At 36.9% G+C, this 19,439-nt stretch overlaps 1 protein-coding gene across 3 annotated transcripts in view; it reads left to right on the top strand.

Annotated features, from left to right (window-relative positions):
- Nucleotides 1-285: 285 nt before the first annotated feature.
- ZFYVE16 (zinc finger FYVE-type containing 16) overlaps nt 286-19,439 on the top strand; it is a 31,168-nt gene continuing 12,014 nt past the window's right edge. The window contains exons 1-9 of one of the 3 annotated variants that reach the window (XM_032213484.1): nt 286-503; nt 4,133-4,241; nt 4,495-6,668; nt 7,165-7,261; nt 12,011-12,100; nt 12,865-12,980; nt 14,340-14,751; nt 15,959-16,075; nt 17,301-17,456. In XM_032213484.1, coding sequence (XP_032069375.1) covers nt 4,172-4,241; nt 4,495-6,668; nt 7,165-7,261; nt 12,011-12,100; nt 12,865-12,980; nt 14,340-14,751; nt 15,959-16,075; nt 17,301-17,456 — 3,232 coding nt within the window. In that variant the 5' untranslated portion in view covers nt 286-503; nt 4,133-4,171. Of the gene's footprint in view, nt 504-4,132; nt 4,242-4,494; nt 6,669-7,164; nt 7,262-12,010; nt 12,101-12,864; nt 12,981-14,339; nt 14,758-15,958; nt 16,076-17,300; nt 17,457-19,439 lie in introns of all 3 variants that reach the window. The other 2 variants (XM_032213483.1, XM_032213485.1) reach the window with 2 other exon arrangements.

Raw genomic sequence — 19,439 nt, 5'->3', positions numbered from 1 at the left:
AGCTCGCAAATCAGCTCCAGAATTCCTTCTACCTGCAGTCTAAATCGCGGTTGCCCCAAAAGTTCGGGGAGCAAGGAAGACAAATCACACCCGCTCGTCCTTCATCTGTACCACCGCCACCAGCGTCCGAAACGCAACTCCTCACGGGAGCCCCGCCTCCCGCAATTAACACCCAACACTGCCGAACAACACACCCAGGGGGTGGCTGCAGCATGAAGAATCTCGCATAGCAACTGCGCAGCCGCAGATGAGTCCATCCCGGAGATTGGTAGCAGACGTCTCCTTCAAGTGGGTGGTGGCCTGGTTGCCTTCCCTGCGCGCTTGCGTGGGAAGGCCAGCAAGGAGAAAGAGCTGGTTTTCAGGAAAGACCAAAGTCTAGGAAAAGTGCTGCCGATGCCTTCGCGCTCGGGGCTCGGAGAATGACTTCGAGACGGCACCCAGGCACGGAGCTAGCCCGGATCTGGGGCTGCTCGGATTAGGTTCGGTTTCCGCGCGGACGGAAGGTGAGGAGGGGGCGTGTCCGTCCGAGGTGTCAGTCTTGCCAGAGGCTCGCGCACCCCCCTTTGTGCCCTTCAGCCACCTTCGGGGGGGGTACTATTGGGAGGAGGGAGGGAGATCCTGGGGAGGCTGAGCGCTTTTCTCTCTGACGTGTTGCGAGGAGGGCGTGGCGGGGCGGAATGGTAGAGACCCCGCGCAGCCTCCGCCTCCCCCCTGGTGGTTTTTTTTTCCGCCGCGAGCTGAGGCGAGGAGGATGAAACCGCCGCGGGTGAGGAGAAAAAGCTGGTTGGTTGCAGAACCAAAAAGTGGGGCTGGAAAACCCGGGCCGGCTGTCCCAATCCTGCCTAACCTCGTTTCTAAACCCTTCTCTCCGCCTCTCTTCCCTCCAATCGAGCTCCGGTTCTTTTCCCTTGTTTTTTCTCGTCCTTGGCTTTTACTTCCTCAAGTGTCTCGGGCTCCCAACTTCGTGTCTATAAACCCGGTCCCGGCTTTGTCCGGACTGACTTCTTACTCATAGAGATTTCCTTCTGTCTAAATCTGCCTGAAAGCCGGACATTTGGGGGGGGGGGGGGGATGGGACAATTTGCCACAGTCAACTTGCTGCGGCCAACTTACCACGGGAAAACTCGCCGCGGATCAATGTAACAATTCTGTTTAATTTAAAATAAATAAAAATAATTTTAATTTTTGCCATTCACATTTCATTCGATCCCCCCACTTTTCACCCTGTCTACTACTAGCCCACTGACATAATCTTGGGGGGAAGGGAGTTGTTTTCATATCTTTTCTTTAGCTTTCAACAGAAAATATCTTGCCTTCCTTACCTGTAGACCAACAAAGCTTATCATTAAACTATATTGGTTTATTGATGTTTCTCCCAGCAGTTTTAATGTAGTCAAGACATTCTCATGATACAGTCAACAAATGGAGTTAAATACATACCACTTTCTAGGCTTAAATAATTCAATTGTTCCATGTTTTGTTGTAATTGTTGATTTCTGATCATCACATAATTTATTTAATAGACACCTATGTTTTTAAAAGCTAGTCACAGTTTGTTTTGATTTGCACAGTCAAAAGCCTTGGTATAATAATTAAAGCAAAAAAAACCTGTTGGTTTGGAACTTCCTTGCCTTTTTCATTATTAGCTGAGGTTAGCAATGTGATCTTGGATGTTCTTGCCTTTTCTGAATCCAGGTTGTAAGTCCAGCTTGTTTGTGTTTTGTTGAGGACTTGACTTCAAAGTCTCACACTTTAGCATTCTTCTAGCATTGTTCATAGTTTCAAAACTCTTTAGCACTGTCCATTTTTGAAACTGAAATATAAACATATCTTTTCCAGTCCCCTAGTTATTGCTGTATTTTTCAAATATGCTTACAGATCCTAAATACCACTTTGAAATATTACAAGATAATGTAATTAATAGTTCAACTCATATTTCATCATTGAATCCTTCAGCTTTCTTGCTAGCAATATTTCCAGAATCTATTTAATTTTACTATCAAGAATGGTTGGCTTTAGTTCAGTAATCAAAAAAGTGTATCATCAACTTTTAAGATTGTTTAATATGTTTTTTTTCTGTCTATTTGCACAATCCTTTTTATATTTTCTTTTTCCATTAGTCTCCTTTCGGCTTCATTTCATACATCAAGGTAGAAAAAATGTGTTATATGGATATTACTTCATTTCTCCCTGTAGTGTAGTGTTCTTTCTTTTGGAAGGTTGGATCTAAATACTGATTTTAATATTCTTTTATTAATGATTATTATTGACTGTTCTGTTTCTTCCATGATTTTCTTGTCCAGAGTAGGAAATCACATTCTACTCTTTTATTTAGCTGATTAATTTGTGTGTTTGTGTGTGTATCGTTTAATATAAAACTTTCAAAATGGCTTGTTTGATAATGACAGCATAGCAACATTTTTCAGTTTTTTAGAAAAAGTTAAGTTGCTGTCTTTTTACTCTAATGTTTCAACTATTGGCATTGTTTTCAATATGCGTTATTTTGAGTATACTGCTATCCCTTTCTAGAGTATGCTTATATAGTACATGGTAACTTTAAAATTGCTATCTATCCTGTTACATGGAGATCCATAATCTGTAAGAGGAAGTCTACTATTTAAAGCTTATATATTTTAAGATAAATCAAATAATATAAAATTTTACAATTTCAGGTATAACTAAACAGAAATAGTATAAATTCAATGGATCAGAATTCCTTAATAAAATGATACAAAAGAAGTAGTTTACTTGAATAATTATTGGAGGATAGGAACTATCACTACAATGTGTTGATAAGAATGGGTAAATAGCCAGTGAAGTAAGCAGTTTAAATAGCCAGTGAAGTAAGCAGTTTTATTTTTTCTCCTTTCATATTCTGTATTTCATTTAGATGACAGAAGTGTCATCTAGTGCAATTTTTGGGCACTGTTATATCTAGCTTAAAATCTTAAATAACTTTGTTTAATGAAGAAATCACAGTTACTTTAGAAAAACTGAATTCATAGTTTAAAATCTAGAAGATTTTCAAGCCGAAACTCAGTCTCCCATAGTGATTGAGATCCCAGTCATGTTAAACAAAGGTTACTTAATCATGACTTATTGAATAAGGCAAAATTGCCAGGGTTCATACATTATAAAGTATAGTTCATGGGTTTGCCAGCAGGATTAGCAGGAATTTGAACTTAGTCATTATAATACATTTGACCAGAGTATTCTAGGCTTAGAAAACACTGTGGCAGTTCCTGAAGTCCTACCTTTTGAAAAGCAACATGATAGAAATGGGAAGGATTAGTATTTGCTATCTCCCTACTTTGAGGAGAAACGGTTTGAAAAAGTACCATTACTTTTGCTCATAATAGTAGGCAATATATTTACCGTATTTTTTGCACTATAAGACGCTCTGGACCATAAGACACACCTAGCTTTTGAGGAGGAAAACAAGAAAACAAAAAATCTGCCTCTGCCTCCCAGCCCCAGCACGTGGCTCGTCAGGGCTCTACTCCGTTGTACCCACCACTGGTCAGCTGAGCGACAGCTGAATCCTGGCCTCCCGTAGTCCTGCCAATCAGCAGGCTGGCCGACAGAAATGGCACTATTGCTGCCTCTTCTGCTATCGCTGCTGCTCACCACCCCAAAAATGGGTGGAAATGTCTGTGTGTCTTATGGAGAAATATTGCCTATTGCTACTGCCACCTGTTGCTGCCGCCGCCTGAAACAGCTGATTGGCTATATTCTAGAAGGCTGATCCAACCGCCGCTAGACAACAGCAGTGAACGGTGGCAGAAGCAACGGGGTAGTGGCAATAGGCAATATTCGCTCTGTAAGACGCACAGACATTTCCATCCACTTTTGGGAGGGGAGTGCATCTTTTAATGCAAAAAAATATGATATATAAGCTCGGATGTTTCTAAGAACATGCTATGATATTTTTTGAGTAATAAAGCTAAGCTTTATTCCTGATTTTCAAGTGTCCTTCCAGGCAGTTTAATTCAGAACTATACACAACTCTTTTTAAATTAAGAGTCACTCTTAAGAATAAGGGAATCAAAATTAGAATACATTTAAGCTAATATGCATCATCTAATAATCCTACATCTATTTTTGCTTTAATTCATTTCATTGTTCTCTACAGGTGCAATACGGAAAAAGAGTCTGCTGATCAAATCTTAGAATGGATAGTTATTTTAAAGCAGCTGTCTCTGATTTGGACAAATTACTTGATGAACTTGAACAGCACCCAGGTTAGTTCATTCTTTGTGACTTCTGATTGTATGTGAACAGCAACTATAAAAATAGATAAAAATATACTCTTATGGTATGTCACTTCATCGGGATATGTAGTGCTTTTCAGATAAATTTAAATCCACAATGGACAAATAAGGTAACGGGGAAATATAATTAGAGATAGAATATAGATAGCATTTGTAATTGAGAGAACAGTGTACGTAGCAAGTATATGGTGAAATATCTAATAATGTGCTCCTTTTTTTTTAGATGAACTTGAAAACAACAGCACTATAAATCTTTGCAATTCTGAGCACCACTTAGTTTTGTTAGATTCATCTTGCCAGCAGCCAAAATCCTTTGAGCCAAATGTGGAAGAAAATGCCAGTTGTGCTATATCAGCTGTATGCTCATTATCTTCTCAAACTACAAAAGTAGCAAGTTTTGAACAATTGAACTCTGACCAGAATGAGAAAAATGTTACTGGCTTAGATCTTCTGTCCATGGTGGGTGGTGATTCTTCAGATAAAAATCAGTCGTCTTGCTTGAAGGGATGCAGTATACCTGTCTGCGATCTTATCAGTGACACAGGTGGCTTGAACCAGATACAAAATAATTTAGGATGTATTCAAAAGTTGCAGCCAGATGAGTCTCAGTACGGTCTTTCAATCGATGGCTTTGATTTAGCACTGCTGTCACCAAAAGCTAATAATTCAGTGGTTGATTATCACATTTCTAATTCTGGTACACAGCAACAGATTAATGAAACACTGTACAAAATACAAAATAATGCAGCAGAACTTAATCAGTTGGAATTAAAGACAGACACTCCTTTTGAACAAAATATAGCAGACTCTAGTGAAGATCAAGAAAAAACCAAATGTTTGAATAGTAATAAAATATCTGACCAGAAACAACAAGTGATAGGAACTGATGGAGTATCAGCTTCATTAATACATCTTTCAGCTGTACTTGGATCCAAAGATGAATCAACATGTGAAAAGCTGCCTTGTGAGACACTAGTGGATGAAAATAGTTCGAAAAGTCAAATGGTACATGATGAGAGTGACAAGCAAGGCATTTCAGAAGACATAAAAGAATCAGAAGCATTGCGTTTGCCAAAGATCCATGAAGTGAATAATCCCAATGTAATGTGTAACAAAAAACCTTTATGTGATTCTGCTCTTCAGACAGAAAATGTACTAGCTTTCAATAAAGAACATAGCACAACTGACAAGTTTTGTAATTCACAGCAATATACTGATATAACTTTAAATACGGTTTCAGTACCAGAGATCTCTGAAGACATACAGACTTCACTATCCTGTCTTCCACTTGCAGTTTCTATATGTACATCATTAGTTAATACTGATGATACAAATGGAAAGATTATTCAGAAAGAAGATGGCATTAGAGACATAGCTCTGCACAGTGAAAATAGCTTTGCAGAAGGCAGAAAAACAGAAACTTCAGAAAAGGAGAGCAGTCTAAACCAAACCAATGAATGTGAGATAGAGAAATCTTCCTTAATAAGTAGAGAATGTGTTGTTTCTAGTAATTGTGAGCCTTTCCAACAGCAGGATTCTATTGTGACTACTAGTCCTTTTTTGGCTAAAGATACTGAAATGTGCAGCAGTGTTTGGCCTATTGATGTTGATGAAAGACCTTTTGTTGATCTAGCTTTAGAAGAAGACATTATTGGAAGCAACATGCTCATTAGTGATAGTGAGCTTGATGCCTTTTTGTCTGAACATTGTCTTGAAGCAAATAATTCAAAGCCTCTGAAAGAAGACACTAGCAGTGGACTTTTGGAATCTGAAGTAATAAATGACAACTTACTGGATATAAGCAATCTGAATACCAATAGAGATAGCGTACAAGCAGAATTGGAATTTCAGAAAGCAAAAGCCTGTAATGAAAATAATTTTATCAGTATTCCAGAATCTAGTTTGGAGATCCTAGTGAAAACACAAACACAGCAGGTTCAACAAGAGACTATAGATAATGCAATTGAGATTGGAAGTGAAGTTTCAGATTCATTAAATGGTCAGCCAACAGTGCACAGTGGAGGAGCGAGACCAAAGCAGCTGCTAAACCTTCAACCAAAAGCCCCAATCCCTTCTGAGGTTAGCAGTAAAAATACACCCGGAAATGAATCTCAAGTGATAAATTCCACAGACTCAAATACCTTTGTCTCCGATGGTAAAATGTCTCCTGAATCGGATGTTAGCCATAATAATGTTGATGGACAAAAATGCTTGGGAAACATGAAAGAAAATTCCTTACCTATGGTTTCAGAGCCAAGAAAAGTAGTGGGACAAGCTACTGTCTTGGGACAGAAGCAGCCATCCTGGCTTCCTGATTTAGAAGCATCAAAGTGCATGAATTGTCAAGCCAAATTCACATTTACAAAAAGAAGACACCACTGTCGTGCTTGTGGGAAAGTAAGTAAATTAAACCATTTTTTGTTGCTTGATCATTTTTATCATACTCCATTTACAGCTGAGGAAAAGGGATGGGTTGCTTTATTTTTTTTTCTTTGGCCTGCAAAAAATATTTCCCTTTACTAATAGTTTTTCTTTATGTCATTAAAATCAAGTTTAATCAGCATATAAACTTTTTGGTCTGATTTATTGGAAATGTTTCTGGATGTTGGCTAAAATATACACTTCGCTAATTTTTATAAGCTTTGTGATTTTTTTAAAGCCCATATTTATTGGTTTATTTAAGATAATTTTATGCTAGAGAATTAATTTATTGCAACTATCTTGAATTTTGTCTCTGCTGGTACTATATTATAAATATTATAGATGTTTGATGTCTTTATTCCTTGAGTTTCTGATTTTTCTAATTAGTATGTGATCTTAACCATTTTCTACATCAAAATACATCCATCCATATACTTATAAAATTTTAATGCACTTTTTGTGCTAAATCTAGATTTTTTGTGCTCCCTGTTGCAATCGAAAATGCAAACTCCAATATCTGGATAAAGAAGCAAGAGTCTGTATAATCTGCTATGAGTCCATTAACAAAGGTAAAATGTAGTTGTAGAAAATTAGAAGAAGCAGAAAAAGTAACTAGAGTAATTTTTGAATATTGGAAGTATACCCAATGTGAATATCATGATGTGAAATATTTAAGATGAAATAAATATGAAACCTTTTAATGGCTGTTTCCATATGTTCTATTTGAAAAGGGAACATCATTTAAAATTATTTGAATTTAATGATTACTTTGTTGCTCATAATTACTATTAGAATATTAATTATTTCACTTTTTTGGACAATGCTTATCTTTTTAGTTATTGTGTAAGGCTAATCAGTTCCATACTTGCACAAAGGTTTTAAACAAAATGCAGTCAGAAATTATAATATGCACCTGAAAAGTAATGTATGTAATATTCCAATAAAATTAAGCAAAGGAATAGTCCTCAATATGCATTATATAGATTGTGATTGAGCCACAGGTAGTCCTTGGTTTATAGTCATTCATTCAGAGACTATTCTAAGTTATGCTGGTACTAAAAAAAATGAACTTCTGACCAATCCTAGGAGTTTCAGCCAGTACACTATCCCCACAGTCATATGATAAAAATTCAAGTACCGTATTTTCACGACCATAAGGTGCACCGGATTATAAGCCGCAGTATCAGTTAACGTTAATTTTTCAAACTTTTTTCATATATAAAGCGCACCGGGTTATAAGCCCCCCCCTGCCTGCATTCCGTTTCCTAGCCTGCCTGGCCATTCGTTCATTTCGTTTCCCCCCCCTGCCTGCATTCCGTTTCCTAAAAGATCCCCCACCCCACCACCTCTTGGGGAAAGAGGAGGTGTGGGACAGATCGTGGGATCGCTTGTTTCTGAGCTTGATGGGCAAGGATTCTCCACCCCACCACCTCTTAGGGAAAGAGGAGGTGTGGGACAGATCGTGGGATCGCTGGTTTCTGAGCTTGATGGGCAAGGATCCCCCACCCCACCACCTCTTAGGGAAAGAGGAGGTGTGGGACAGATCGTGGGATCGCTGGTTTCTGAGCTTGATGGGCAAGGATTCTCCACCCCACCACCTCTTAGGGAAAGAGGAGGTGTGGGACAGATCGTGGGATCGCTGGTTTCTGAGCTTGATGGGCAAGGATTCCCCACCCCACCACCTCTTAGGGAAAGAGGAGGTGTGGGACAGATCGTGGGATCGCTGGTTTCTGAGCTTGATGGGCAAGGATTCTCCACCCCACCACCTCTTAGGGAAAGAGGAGGTGTGGGACAGATCGTGGGATCACTGTTTTCTGAGCTTGGTGAGCAAGGATCCCACTATCTTACTATTTTATTTTTCTTTATGTACACTGGTCACCTTACCCAAGGGACGTGTGCGTGCTTCAAGTTTGAGCGTACTAAGTAAAATCGGGAGGGAGAGACCCAAGGGAGTGTGCGTGCTTCAAGTTTGAGCGTACTAAGTAAAATCGGGAGGGAGAGACCCAAGGGACATGTGCGTGCTTCAAGTTTGAGCGTACTAAGTAAAATCGGGAGGGAGAGACCCAAGGGAGTGTGCGTGCTTCAAGTTTGAGCGTACTAAGTAAAATCGGGAGGGAGAGACCCAAGGGACGTGTGCCTGCTTCAAGTTTGAGCGTACTAAGTAAAATCGGGAGGGAGAGACCCAAGGGACGTGTGCGAGCTTCAAGTTTGAGCGTAAAATCGGGAGGGAGAGATTTTCAATCTTTTTCCATATATAAAGCGCACCGGGTTATAAGCCGCACTGCCGTTTTTTTATCAAATTTTAGGATTTTCAGTGCGGCTTATAGTCGTGAAAATACGGTACTTGGCAATTGTCCACACATTTATGACCATCACAGTGTCTCATAGCCCCAATTTCCTATCCTATTTGAACTGCTTCCACTTCAGCTCTTCCTCACCCATCTCTGTCCTTTTGGTTGCTCTGAACAGTATGGCTGAGATAAAGATCCCAGTATATTCTGCCATCGCCTACTCACAGATCTTTCTTTCTGTCTTCCTTCTTGGTCCATCATCATCTTTTTCTTCCTTTTTTCTCAGCCTTGTCTTTCCTCTCCTCAACTTTATTGATGCCAGCCAGCTTCCTGCCTTATAGCATGGAAGCTTTGTTGGAACTGGGCTCAGTGGTGGCAGCAACGAATGGGGCAAGCCTAGCACAAATAGCTCCAGTGCTGTGGAGCTAGAGGCTGGCTGGCATCAGTGAGCACAGGGGATAGGCGGCAAGTTGATGCTGAGCAAGAAGAAGACGACGATGGCTCTGAAGAAGAGGGCAGAGAGAAAGGCCTACTGAGGACAGTTGCATCAGGCAGGTAGCAGTGGGATATAGTGGTATCTTGGACATATGTGCAGGGTGCCCAAAAGGAAAGAGATTGGAGAACGAGATAAAATGGTTCACGCAGGGCAGGAAAAATAAATTGGCTTCTTCTGGCTCAGTGATCTCCTGGAATATCCTTGGTTTTGGAGGAATAGAGGCTTGGGGCTCAGAAGCACCAATTTGGAAATTGGGTGCCATTTGTGATTTTCTACAAGCAAAGTCAATGGGGAAGCTGGCAGGAAATCACAAGTTGTGATCACACGAGTCCTCACCTGATGACCGTGTGGTCCTGTCCTAATGACTGCAACTAGGATTGCTGTCCCTAGGCACGGAATGGTCATGGAATGTTTTGTTTAATTACTGCTTCACTTAGTACTAGAAATTCCAATCACAATTGGGATCCAAACACAATTGGGACTACCCATACAGTCTTCTTCAAAATAAGTGATAATTATCTCATTTTTGTGCAAAGCATGATAACCATGAGGGATAGTGTGGTATAGTGGTACATTAGGAAGACTCAACTTTTACTCCATTCTTGGAAGTTTATTTGTTGACTTAGGGCTAGTCACTCTCCTTTAGCATAATCTACCAGATGGGTTTTTGTTGTGGGAAAATGGGAGGAGAATCCACTGTGTATCCCATCTTTTCCCCCCTGAACAAAAAAAGAATCTAAATCTTAAAGAACAATTCAGATGACAATTTTAGATAAGAAACTTAAGACATATGAACCTTTCCAGTTGTATATCCAGACAGCCATGGAAGCATGGCATATCAATAAAACACAAAAAAGGAGACAAACTAATAAGCAACTAGTATTGCGTATCACAAACTACGTTTTACCTTACCATATATCGAACAGAGCTCTCAGATATTATACTGAATGATATTATATAGATGTATGTATAGCTGATCCATACTTGGTATGCTGTAATTAATACATTATTAATTCTTATACTGACAATGGTTAATGGATATTGTAGGATTATTTTCCAGGACAGATGATTCATTCTACAGTTGCTGTTGTCCTCCTGGAGAAAAATATTTTAAATGCATCAATACATTTTTTGGTAGTCCATTTCAATGATAAGTTATAATTAAGATTTTACTACATCTATATAATCTTGGTTTTTATGTTTATAGCAGCAGTGAATGGGATTTGTGCATATTCTACTCAAATAAGTCCCTACGCCCAAGTTATCAGTGTAACACATTGTGGTGCAGAAATATATTCATTGAAATTGTTTCTAATTGTTTATAGCTAAATCATTTTTAGTAACCTATAAATATGTGTCTTCCACAAATGCTTTTATTTATTTAAATAAATAAAAAGTAGAGTAAAACTCAAAGCTGTTTTGATATACATATATATATATACTTGCAGTATGTAAAAAAATAAAGCTTTAAAAAAGTTTTTTAAACCAGCAAATATTAAAGCAGCTCACATTCAATAAAAATATTGTCTCCTTCAAAATAAACAATAGTTATTTCCAATTTCATTTTTGTGCAAAATTCAATAACAAAACCAATTGTGGTATATTGATTATAGTGTTAAACTGGCACCAGTTAATCTTGGTTATGACTACAACCATTTTTTTTAAGGCCATTGACTCTCTTTTAGTCTGACTTATCTCACAGGATTTTTCTTCTGTATGAAAATGGAAGAATAGATATATCTGGCATAATAGTTACATATAGCTGTTATGTAAATGATGATAAATATCATCTACAAAATAGTTCAAGAAAATATTTAAGAGAAAACAACAGTAAATAAATGAATGGTTGGAACCATTTTGTGTTGTACAATGGTGAGGCCTCTGGGTTTATTGCCAAAGAGATTTTTGCCTTGTGGCCATCAGCCTAAATGGTTTTTAAAATGGACCAAATAAGTAGTAACTCAGGATGCATGAAGATCTTAAAGGTGCTCTTTCAAGAATATTAATTTTATTAATCTAGTTGTCAAATTTCATATTGCCCCATTCCCTTGGGAGCTACATTCAGTTAACATTTTTCAATTGTATAATGCAGTATAATAGTTCAGTCCAGCTAGATGTCACAGGACCAAGAATAACTGAAAGAAGATGGGTTTTCTTCAAATAAGGTTGCAGGAATACTCCTGACTAATTCTGCGATTTAAATGTGACCCTTTAAAAGTCACAGATAAGAAATGTCAATGACTGTGGAGTCATTATTATCTTAAATAACTTTGTAAGAAAGAACATAAGAATTAAAGAATGTATTTTGTTAAAAACTTAGATTGAATGTTTTGTAAAACAAAATTATGTTTAAAATTATATATAAAAATCTCAAACATTGCAGAATTTGTTAAAACAAAATTGTAAATAATATATCCTGAACTCACCTTGATTACTATTAGGCATATGAATATTGCCCCCCAGAGCAGACATTTGTAAAATATTTCTTGTATATAGTTTTGACACTTAAACTCTTCAATTTTGTTCATTAGCACAAATGATGACCCCAACTGGTCCAGCATCTAATTCTGTAGTGTCTGAATCTCCAGCTATTCCATCTCTGCATGAAATCCAGACATCTGGTACTTCTTATTCTATGTTATTATCTGAAATTATTTCACCACTCAGAGCCCCTCTTTGAGGGACACGAATGGTTTAGAAATATGAGATATACTGTATGTAAATAAATAATAAGATTTGTATTTTAATTGGCTGCGCTGCCTAGTAAAGATGAGTAACGATGATAGGAGTTATAATTCAACATCTACAGGCCACACAATATAATTGATATCCATATCAATTAAAGAAATCACCCAAGGTACAGTTCATTACTGCCCAAGCATTCCTAGATATTTATTGTTGCACAATAAACTTGCAGATTTGTTAGGTGAGTAAATTTTTCAAAAAGTTTTTTTTAAGAGTGATTATTATCAGCATACAACTTGTGATACTTGTTAGTGGAGAATGAAACTTCCCCTAAGGAATTATTCAATACCTCTAAAATAACACTTTCATACCTGAGATGGGAAAAATGAAAAAAGAGCTTATAAAAGTTAGTGTTGAGAAGTAAACTCTTCTAGCTGCTTTGCTATTTTTCTATTTGCATCTCCATCTCCATCTTGAAATTGTATATAAAGTATTATACAGGAGTTGCTTGACATTATTAATTGCAAAAATCCAGTGTTTGGGATACCATGATATTCATCACATTTTGTTTTATCTGTTTATTAGATTGCAGTACCATCATGTAGATTCTAAATGAATTTTTGGTGGGGAAGAGAGGGACATGACTTTGGTATTAGCTAAACAAGTATCTGTGGTGTACCCATTTATTTCTTCTCTACAGCATTGCTCCCTAAAGACCAGAGAAGAGTTTGGTTTGCAGATGGAATTTTACCTAATGGAGAAGTTGCAGACACAACAAAACTGTCATCCGGCGCCAAGCGATTCCCACAGGAACCTGTAAGCCCTATTTTATCTGAAGTTATCATTTTAGGTTCTAAATACAATTAGCTACTTGGTAAATGTGTCATTCAAAAAATCTGTTTTATCTTTTTAATGCAGAAAATATACTTCTCAAATAGAGCAGGTGGCAGCTCTGGCTAGGAGCACCTTTGCATAACTTAGGGCCAAGATGGTGAACCTATGGCACGCGTGCCACACGTGGCAAGCAGAGCCATTTGTCAGGGCACGTGAGTGCAAAAAACTGGCCCTATGGACAAACCGGAAGTTCGGGAATGGACTTCTGATTTGCTCGTAGGGTCGGTTTAAGCCCTCCGGAAGCTTCAGGGAAGCCTCCTGAAGATCACTGAAGCCATAGGCTTAAACCGGCCCTATCAGCCGGTTTAGGGTCCTTTTTAGTCCCCTGGAGGCTTCAGGGACCTTCAGGAGGCTTCCCTGAAGCCTCCAAAGGTCTTAAACGGGCCCTACAAGCAAACTGGAAGTGACTTCCAGTTTGCTCGTAGGGTCCTTTTTAGTCCTCCGGAAGCTTCAGGGAAGCCTCCTGAAGGTCCCTGAAGCCTCTGCAGGGCCTCCATGGGAAGAGGGGGGGATTTTTTCACCCTCCTCAGGCTCCTATAAAGCGTCTGGAGCCTGGGGAGGGCGAAAAAAGCATGGAAAAAATGGGAGCGCCTCTCATGCGCACATGTGTACTGGGGTGTCGGTTATTTGCTATGTGCAATCACTCGTCCATGAACTGCATTCATTTCCAGTATGCTTTCAGATGTAATTCAAGATGCTGGTTATCACCTTTAAATCCCTTCATGGCTTAGTACTGTGTTATTTACAGGATTGTCTTTCCCCAATTATTTCTACCCATTCTCTGATCTGGCAAGAAGAGCATGCTCTGGCTATCATCAGCTAGGTAATGTTGGCTGTCAGAGAACCTTTTCTAATATGGAACATCATGGCCTCTAAGATTAGATCACAGGGCCTTGAAAATTGGGCTTTCTGTTTGATTCTGTGACCCTACTTGGGCTAGTATACATGACGGTTTAGATTGTGCCCAGTTTCTATGTGTTGTTATTTTTGTTTGATATTATTTATTTATTGTTTTATTAAAGACTGCCCAGAATCACATGACATAACTGCCCACAGATGGGCAGTTATATCAATCAAATAAATAACTAAGTTTCTGCTTCATTGCATTTAACTTTTTGGGGTATGTGTGAGAATGCTGCCTGGTTTTGTTTTATTAATTTCTTTATTCATTTGTTTTCCTTGCAAAAGCTCTCTCATCCCAAAGTTAAAGTATTCCTACAAAGTTTGCAATATTGAGCTCAAGTGCATGTCAGATCTAATGGAAAAAAACTTTTGTCATAGGTTGGAAGCCCAACAAATGAAACTGTCTCTGCAACTGATACCAAGTCAAAAGATGAAATGCATGTAGCTGAACAAACTGGGATTGCAAGGGGTTCCACTTCTGTTCCACAGAAAAACGTATTGCCTAGTAATGAGCAGCTTGACTTACCACATGAATTTGACTGTCTGCCCATTGCACAAACTGAAGTGTTGTGTGACTCTGACTTTGTGACTGCAGCTGTTACTGAAGTTCCTATTGTTTCTGAACTAGCAAAGGAATCTCTTCCTGCTGCAACTGATCAAGCAAGTGATACCCCTACTAGTATATTAGATTATAGGATGCTTTGTTATGTTGAAAACTGTGTTGGTAAGGAGGTCAGCCTTATTCCTGGTGATGGATTTCCACCTCTTCTGCTTGCAAGAGGAGAAAAAGGTAAAGGTAATGTCTTGCTTTTAAGGTGTTATGAAAAGGAGGATTGCTTCTTAGCCTTTCAATTTTTTTGCATTTTAGAAGTGTAACATTATAAAATAAATCATATAAATACACCTCTACTATTTATGTTGCTTTTATACTATACTACTTTCTGAGGAAACCCAAAGTGGTGATACTAATAATATACATTTAATGTGAATATGTAATACGAAATACAGAAAGGTTTACATATACCAATTCTTAGGCTAAGGATTTGAGTTTAGAAATTGGGTTTGAACTAAAATTAATTAGTGTGATTATGCTATTGTGCAGAAAAAAAATGTATTTTTTTGTTATAATTATAATGAAACAAAAAGACAAATTTAGATGTCAGTATACATTTCTACTAAATTAGGATATATAAATTGAAATACAAAACTGGCAAAGTGAGATGCTGTGGGATAGGGCATGTTCTGCATAAAGTTGCTCTTTTTTTGATGGGACTAATCCAGAGCTATCTCTAACATGCACAACGACTGGTACATGCTTGACTTCAAAAGTTGAAGACTTCCTAGTTATCTATATCTTACCAGTTTCATGGTTATGTTATTGTAGTATACCTGAAGCTATCTTAAAGATTGTCTAGAAGCTGCAGTAATTCAAAGTGTAATTGCTTGTTTAAGTGGAGAAGCAACTAAATGGGAAATGTGATGCTTAATTGAACACTATTGCATTAATTGCTAAGGACTGAACTGGATTCAAGATTAATATCTTTCCAATATAAATAAATCTATGCATTGAGATTGTCAAAGGAAACTTATTCATGGTCACAACTCTCAGTGTAGCCTAATAGAATCTTATGAATTAGGCCATCACACTTATGGTTGTTGTTGCATATAGAAATGTTTTGCATATATATTTAATTTTAGCTAAATTAAAATAAGTGTGTTCACTGGCCATACAAAATTTAAACTTCAAGAGACAATGGTATATGTTTACCATTGCCTACACTGAAATAGGAATTTGCATATCTATGTTTTATAAGATTCAGAACAGAGAAATATTAAAAAAAATAATTTGAACTAGCTTTAGTTCATTCGCACTTTATTAATTTGGATTACATTCCAAACATCAGTTGCCTCAATGTGGTTTGTGTTATTAAAGTTTTTTTTTCCAAAATTCAGAATTGCAATTATATGTCTTTTTATTTTTTCATGTTTTCCTTCAGAATCCTTGGTAGAAGAGCATCCTTCTAATGAGCAAATTACCTTATTGCTTGAAGAATCTAATCCATTGACATTCATTCTAAATGCAAACTTACTAGTGAATGTCAAGATACTATCTTGTAAGTATTAGCATATTAAACATAAAACCTTGAAAAATATTATAATTATAGTTTCAAATGTAAACTCAACAACTGGTCAGTTATAATTATTTAATTATTTTTCAATTATTTCTATCTTATAATTAATTTCCTTAATTGATACAAAATAGGAGGTTAGTATTTTGTCTAAAACTGAGTATTAGTGCAGGATTCTCTCACCCCCACTTGCAATTTTTTTATTAGACTAAATTAAATGGAAAGATAATGGTATAGAAAATTCAAGTAATATCAAATCCAAATGAAAATGTTAAATGCAGTAATCTAAACTTTTGATTCTTTTCATTATAATATGTTTAACCTTTATGTAATTTAATAACTTCACTACAATATGATAAAGAATAGCTATTGGCCCTACAATGCATTCCTTCATTATATTTCTAGATTTGAAAGGTTTCTTTCAATATGTTAGCTAGGGAATGATCCCTGAACAAGATTCTTTACATGTAAGTGGGGAAGATTGACTTTGGAACCATTGGATTATAGCTTCTCAATTTCAAATAAGGGCTAGGAATCAATTTATGCCAAACTTGACGTATAAGCAATTACTTTCCCTGTCGTTGAAACCAATAGAGGGAGGGGACCGTTATGATTTCACTTCTGGCAGTGATTATGTGTTCTGGCAGAGCTCTTTCTAATACAAATAAATGATTGCATTGAGGCAGTAACAGTTCTGCGCCAGATTATATTTTTGAATTCAGTTAGAATTGGTCTATGGATACATTGCAAAATATATAAAATTTTGAACTTTTTTTGAACAGGTAGTCTTCAACTTACGACTACAATTGACTCCAAAATTTATGTTGCTAAGTGAAAAATTTGTTAAGTGAGTTTTGCCACATTTTACGACTTTTCTTGCCACATTTGTTAAGCACATCACTGCAGTTGTTAAATTAATAACACAGTTGTTAAGTGGATCTCTTTTCCCCATTGAGTTTGCTTGTTAGAAGATTATAAAAGTGAATAAACATGACTCCGGGACACATAAATGTGAGTCAGTTTTCAAGCAAATTGTAAATCATGTGACCATGGAGATGCTGCAATAGTCATAAGTGTAAAGAATTATCATGTCACTTTTTTCAGTACTATTGTAACTTTGAACACTCACTGAACTAACTCTGATAAGTCGAGGACTACATGTGTTTTAACAACATAAAAAGGCTCAATATTTGGTTTTTTTGTCATTTAGATAATTCAGAAAAATGCTGGTATTTCTTCACCAATGGAATGCATGGGTTGGGGCAAACTGAAATTATCATACTGTTACAATGTTTACCAGATGAAAGTGATATTCCTAAAGAAATATTCAACTTATTTATCAACATATATAAAGATGCTATGAAAGGTATGAAGTTTTGCTAGACTTCTAAAACAGTATGTGTTAGAATGAATGTTTGACTGTTTTAAATCTGTGTTTAATTTGGTCTGTTTCTCTTAATATTATATGCACAGAGAGAGGTTTAATTCATTCATAGCAAATTTATGGGAGCAGATGCTGACTCAGCACTTTTTAATTTTATATATAGATAGATAGATAGAAATAGATCTATACTAGTCTCCCTTTATTTATTTATCAGCACAAATAAAAAAACACAAATATAACAAAGGCAACAGTAAAAATATTGGGTTTCTTTCGTGATGGACTCTTGTGACGAGCCGATTGACAGATGATGGAAGCAGTTAGCTTCCTCCCATAATTGGGGCTTACCAGGGGTTGTGACTCTAAATATATACCTTCTTCCCTGGCTTCAGCTGATAAGGAGGAGACCTGTGGCTTAATGGCTAAGACGTTCGCCTAAGATGCAATACACCACAGGTTCAAATCCCAGTAAGGGTATGGCTAGCTGATGAGAGCTAAATAGCTTGAAATAGATCTATACTAGTCTCCCTTTATTTATTTATCAGCACAAATAAAAACACACACACATACACACACACACACATATATATATTATTAATATATATTAATATATATATATATATTAATAAATTGGAAATTGTAGATGGTACTAGATTGTTGCTTTTATGAAAACCAGTTTTCCTGTATAATTGTATATTCAGAAATGGCTTTAGTGACTTTATCCGTCCTTATTTATAGGAGTTTCCATATTTAAGCATAACCCCCCCCCCCCCTTACCCGTATAAGCAAATCTTATTGGATATATGTTGGAAGAAGCTGAGTAACATTTTAGATTTTCTATTTAATGAGTTGATTTGCCTGACATTGATCACCAATGTATACTAGCATTCTGAGGTATTAGGCTATGTGTGCAGCATTAATCAAATTTATTGTCTTTCTAAATTGTTGTACCTAGAAATGATGCTGATCCATAACTCATCTGCTTTTCTTATGTGTAGGTATTGGCCAGGTCAGGGGGAACCTCAGTAAATTCCCAAAATTGGCGGGGCCAAAAATTTGTGGCCTGGTCCTCAGAAGCTAGCCATAATCCCACCCCTTCTGCCCACAAATAATTTGTACACATTCACTGTGGTGCCTGTGATATTATTTAACACTATTTTGGATAGTCTTCCAAATGTAGCTGAGTTAGGAATATATTAAACTGTATTGAGGAAAAGAAGGCAGCTCCTCTGGACCCAAAACAAGATAATTATACTGAGATTATTGAGAACTGTGGATATCAAGTGAAAATTCAATCCAAAATCATCCATTACAATGGGAACTCTCAAGTTTCAGTAATAACTTATATTTTAAAATATACCAATATTAAAAATTTATAACTTTATAAAATAATCACATCTGGAAAAAACATACTTGTTTCAGCATAAAGATAATTATACTTGTAGAAATACCTTCAAGATAGGATAATTATGCCAATATTCTAGTAATTAACAGCTTTTATATCTGAACTATGCAGCAAGAAACTTCTACTCCACTTAAATGTTATAATTTTTTTTTACGAATCACCCAAAATACTTAAGAATAATTCACTAGATTTACCAGTAATTGCAAAGAATATTAAAGTTATCTGTAAAATACAGATTATTTCTTAATCACACATGCTAACTCTAGGGAAGGCAAACAAACAGACAAACAAACAAACAAATAATGCTGCCTGCTTCCAAGGAGATAATAATATATTCTTTTCTAAAGAAATTCCTTTGACCAAAGGTATTTGATTGGTCTTCAGTCTTCCCTTTTAAGGGAAGATTGTTGAAAAGTTGGTAGTAAATCAACTGCAGACAATCTTAAAGGAAACAGATTATTTGGATCTTTCCTGTCATGGTGAAACCCAGTTATGGATAAAAGTTTTATTGATCATTCTGGTGGATGGCCTTTCTGGGACCTAGATGGGATAAGTATGTCCTT

The sequence above is a fragment of the Thamnophis elegans genome, chromosome 3, assembly GCF_009769535.1.
Source record: "Thamnophis elegans isolate rThaEle1 chromosome 3, rThaEle1.pri, whole genome shotgun sequence".
NCBI classification, from domain to species: Eukaryota; Metazoa; Chordata; class Lepidosauria; order Squamata; family Colubridae; genus Thamnophis; species Thamnophis elegans.
The sequence above is the reverse complement of the archived record's forward strand: the minus strand, read 5'-3'. Positions and strand labels throughout refer to the sequence as shown.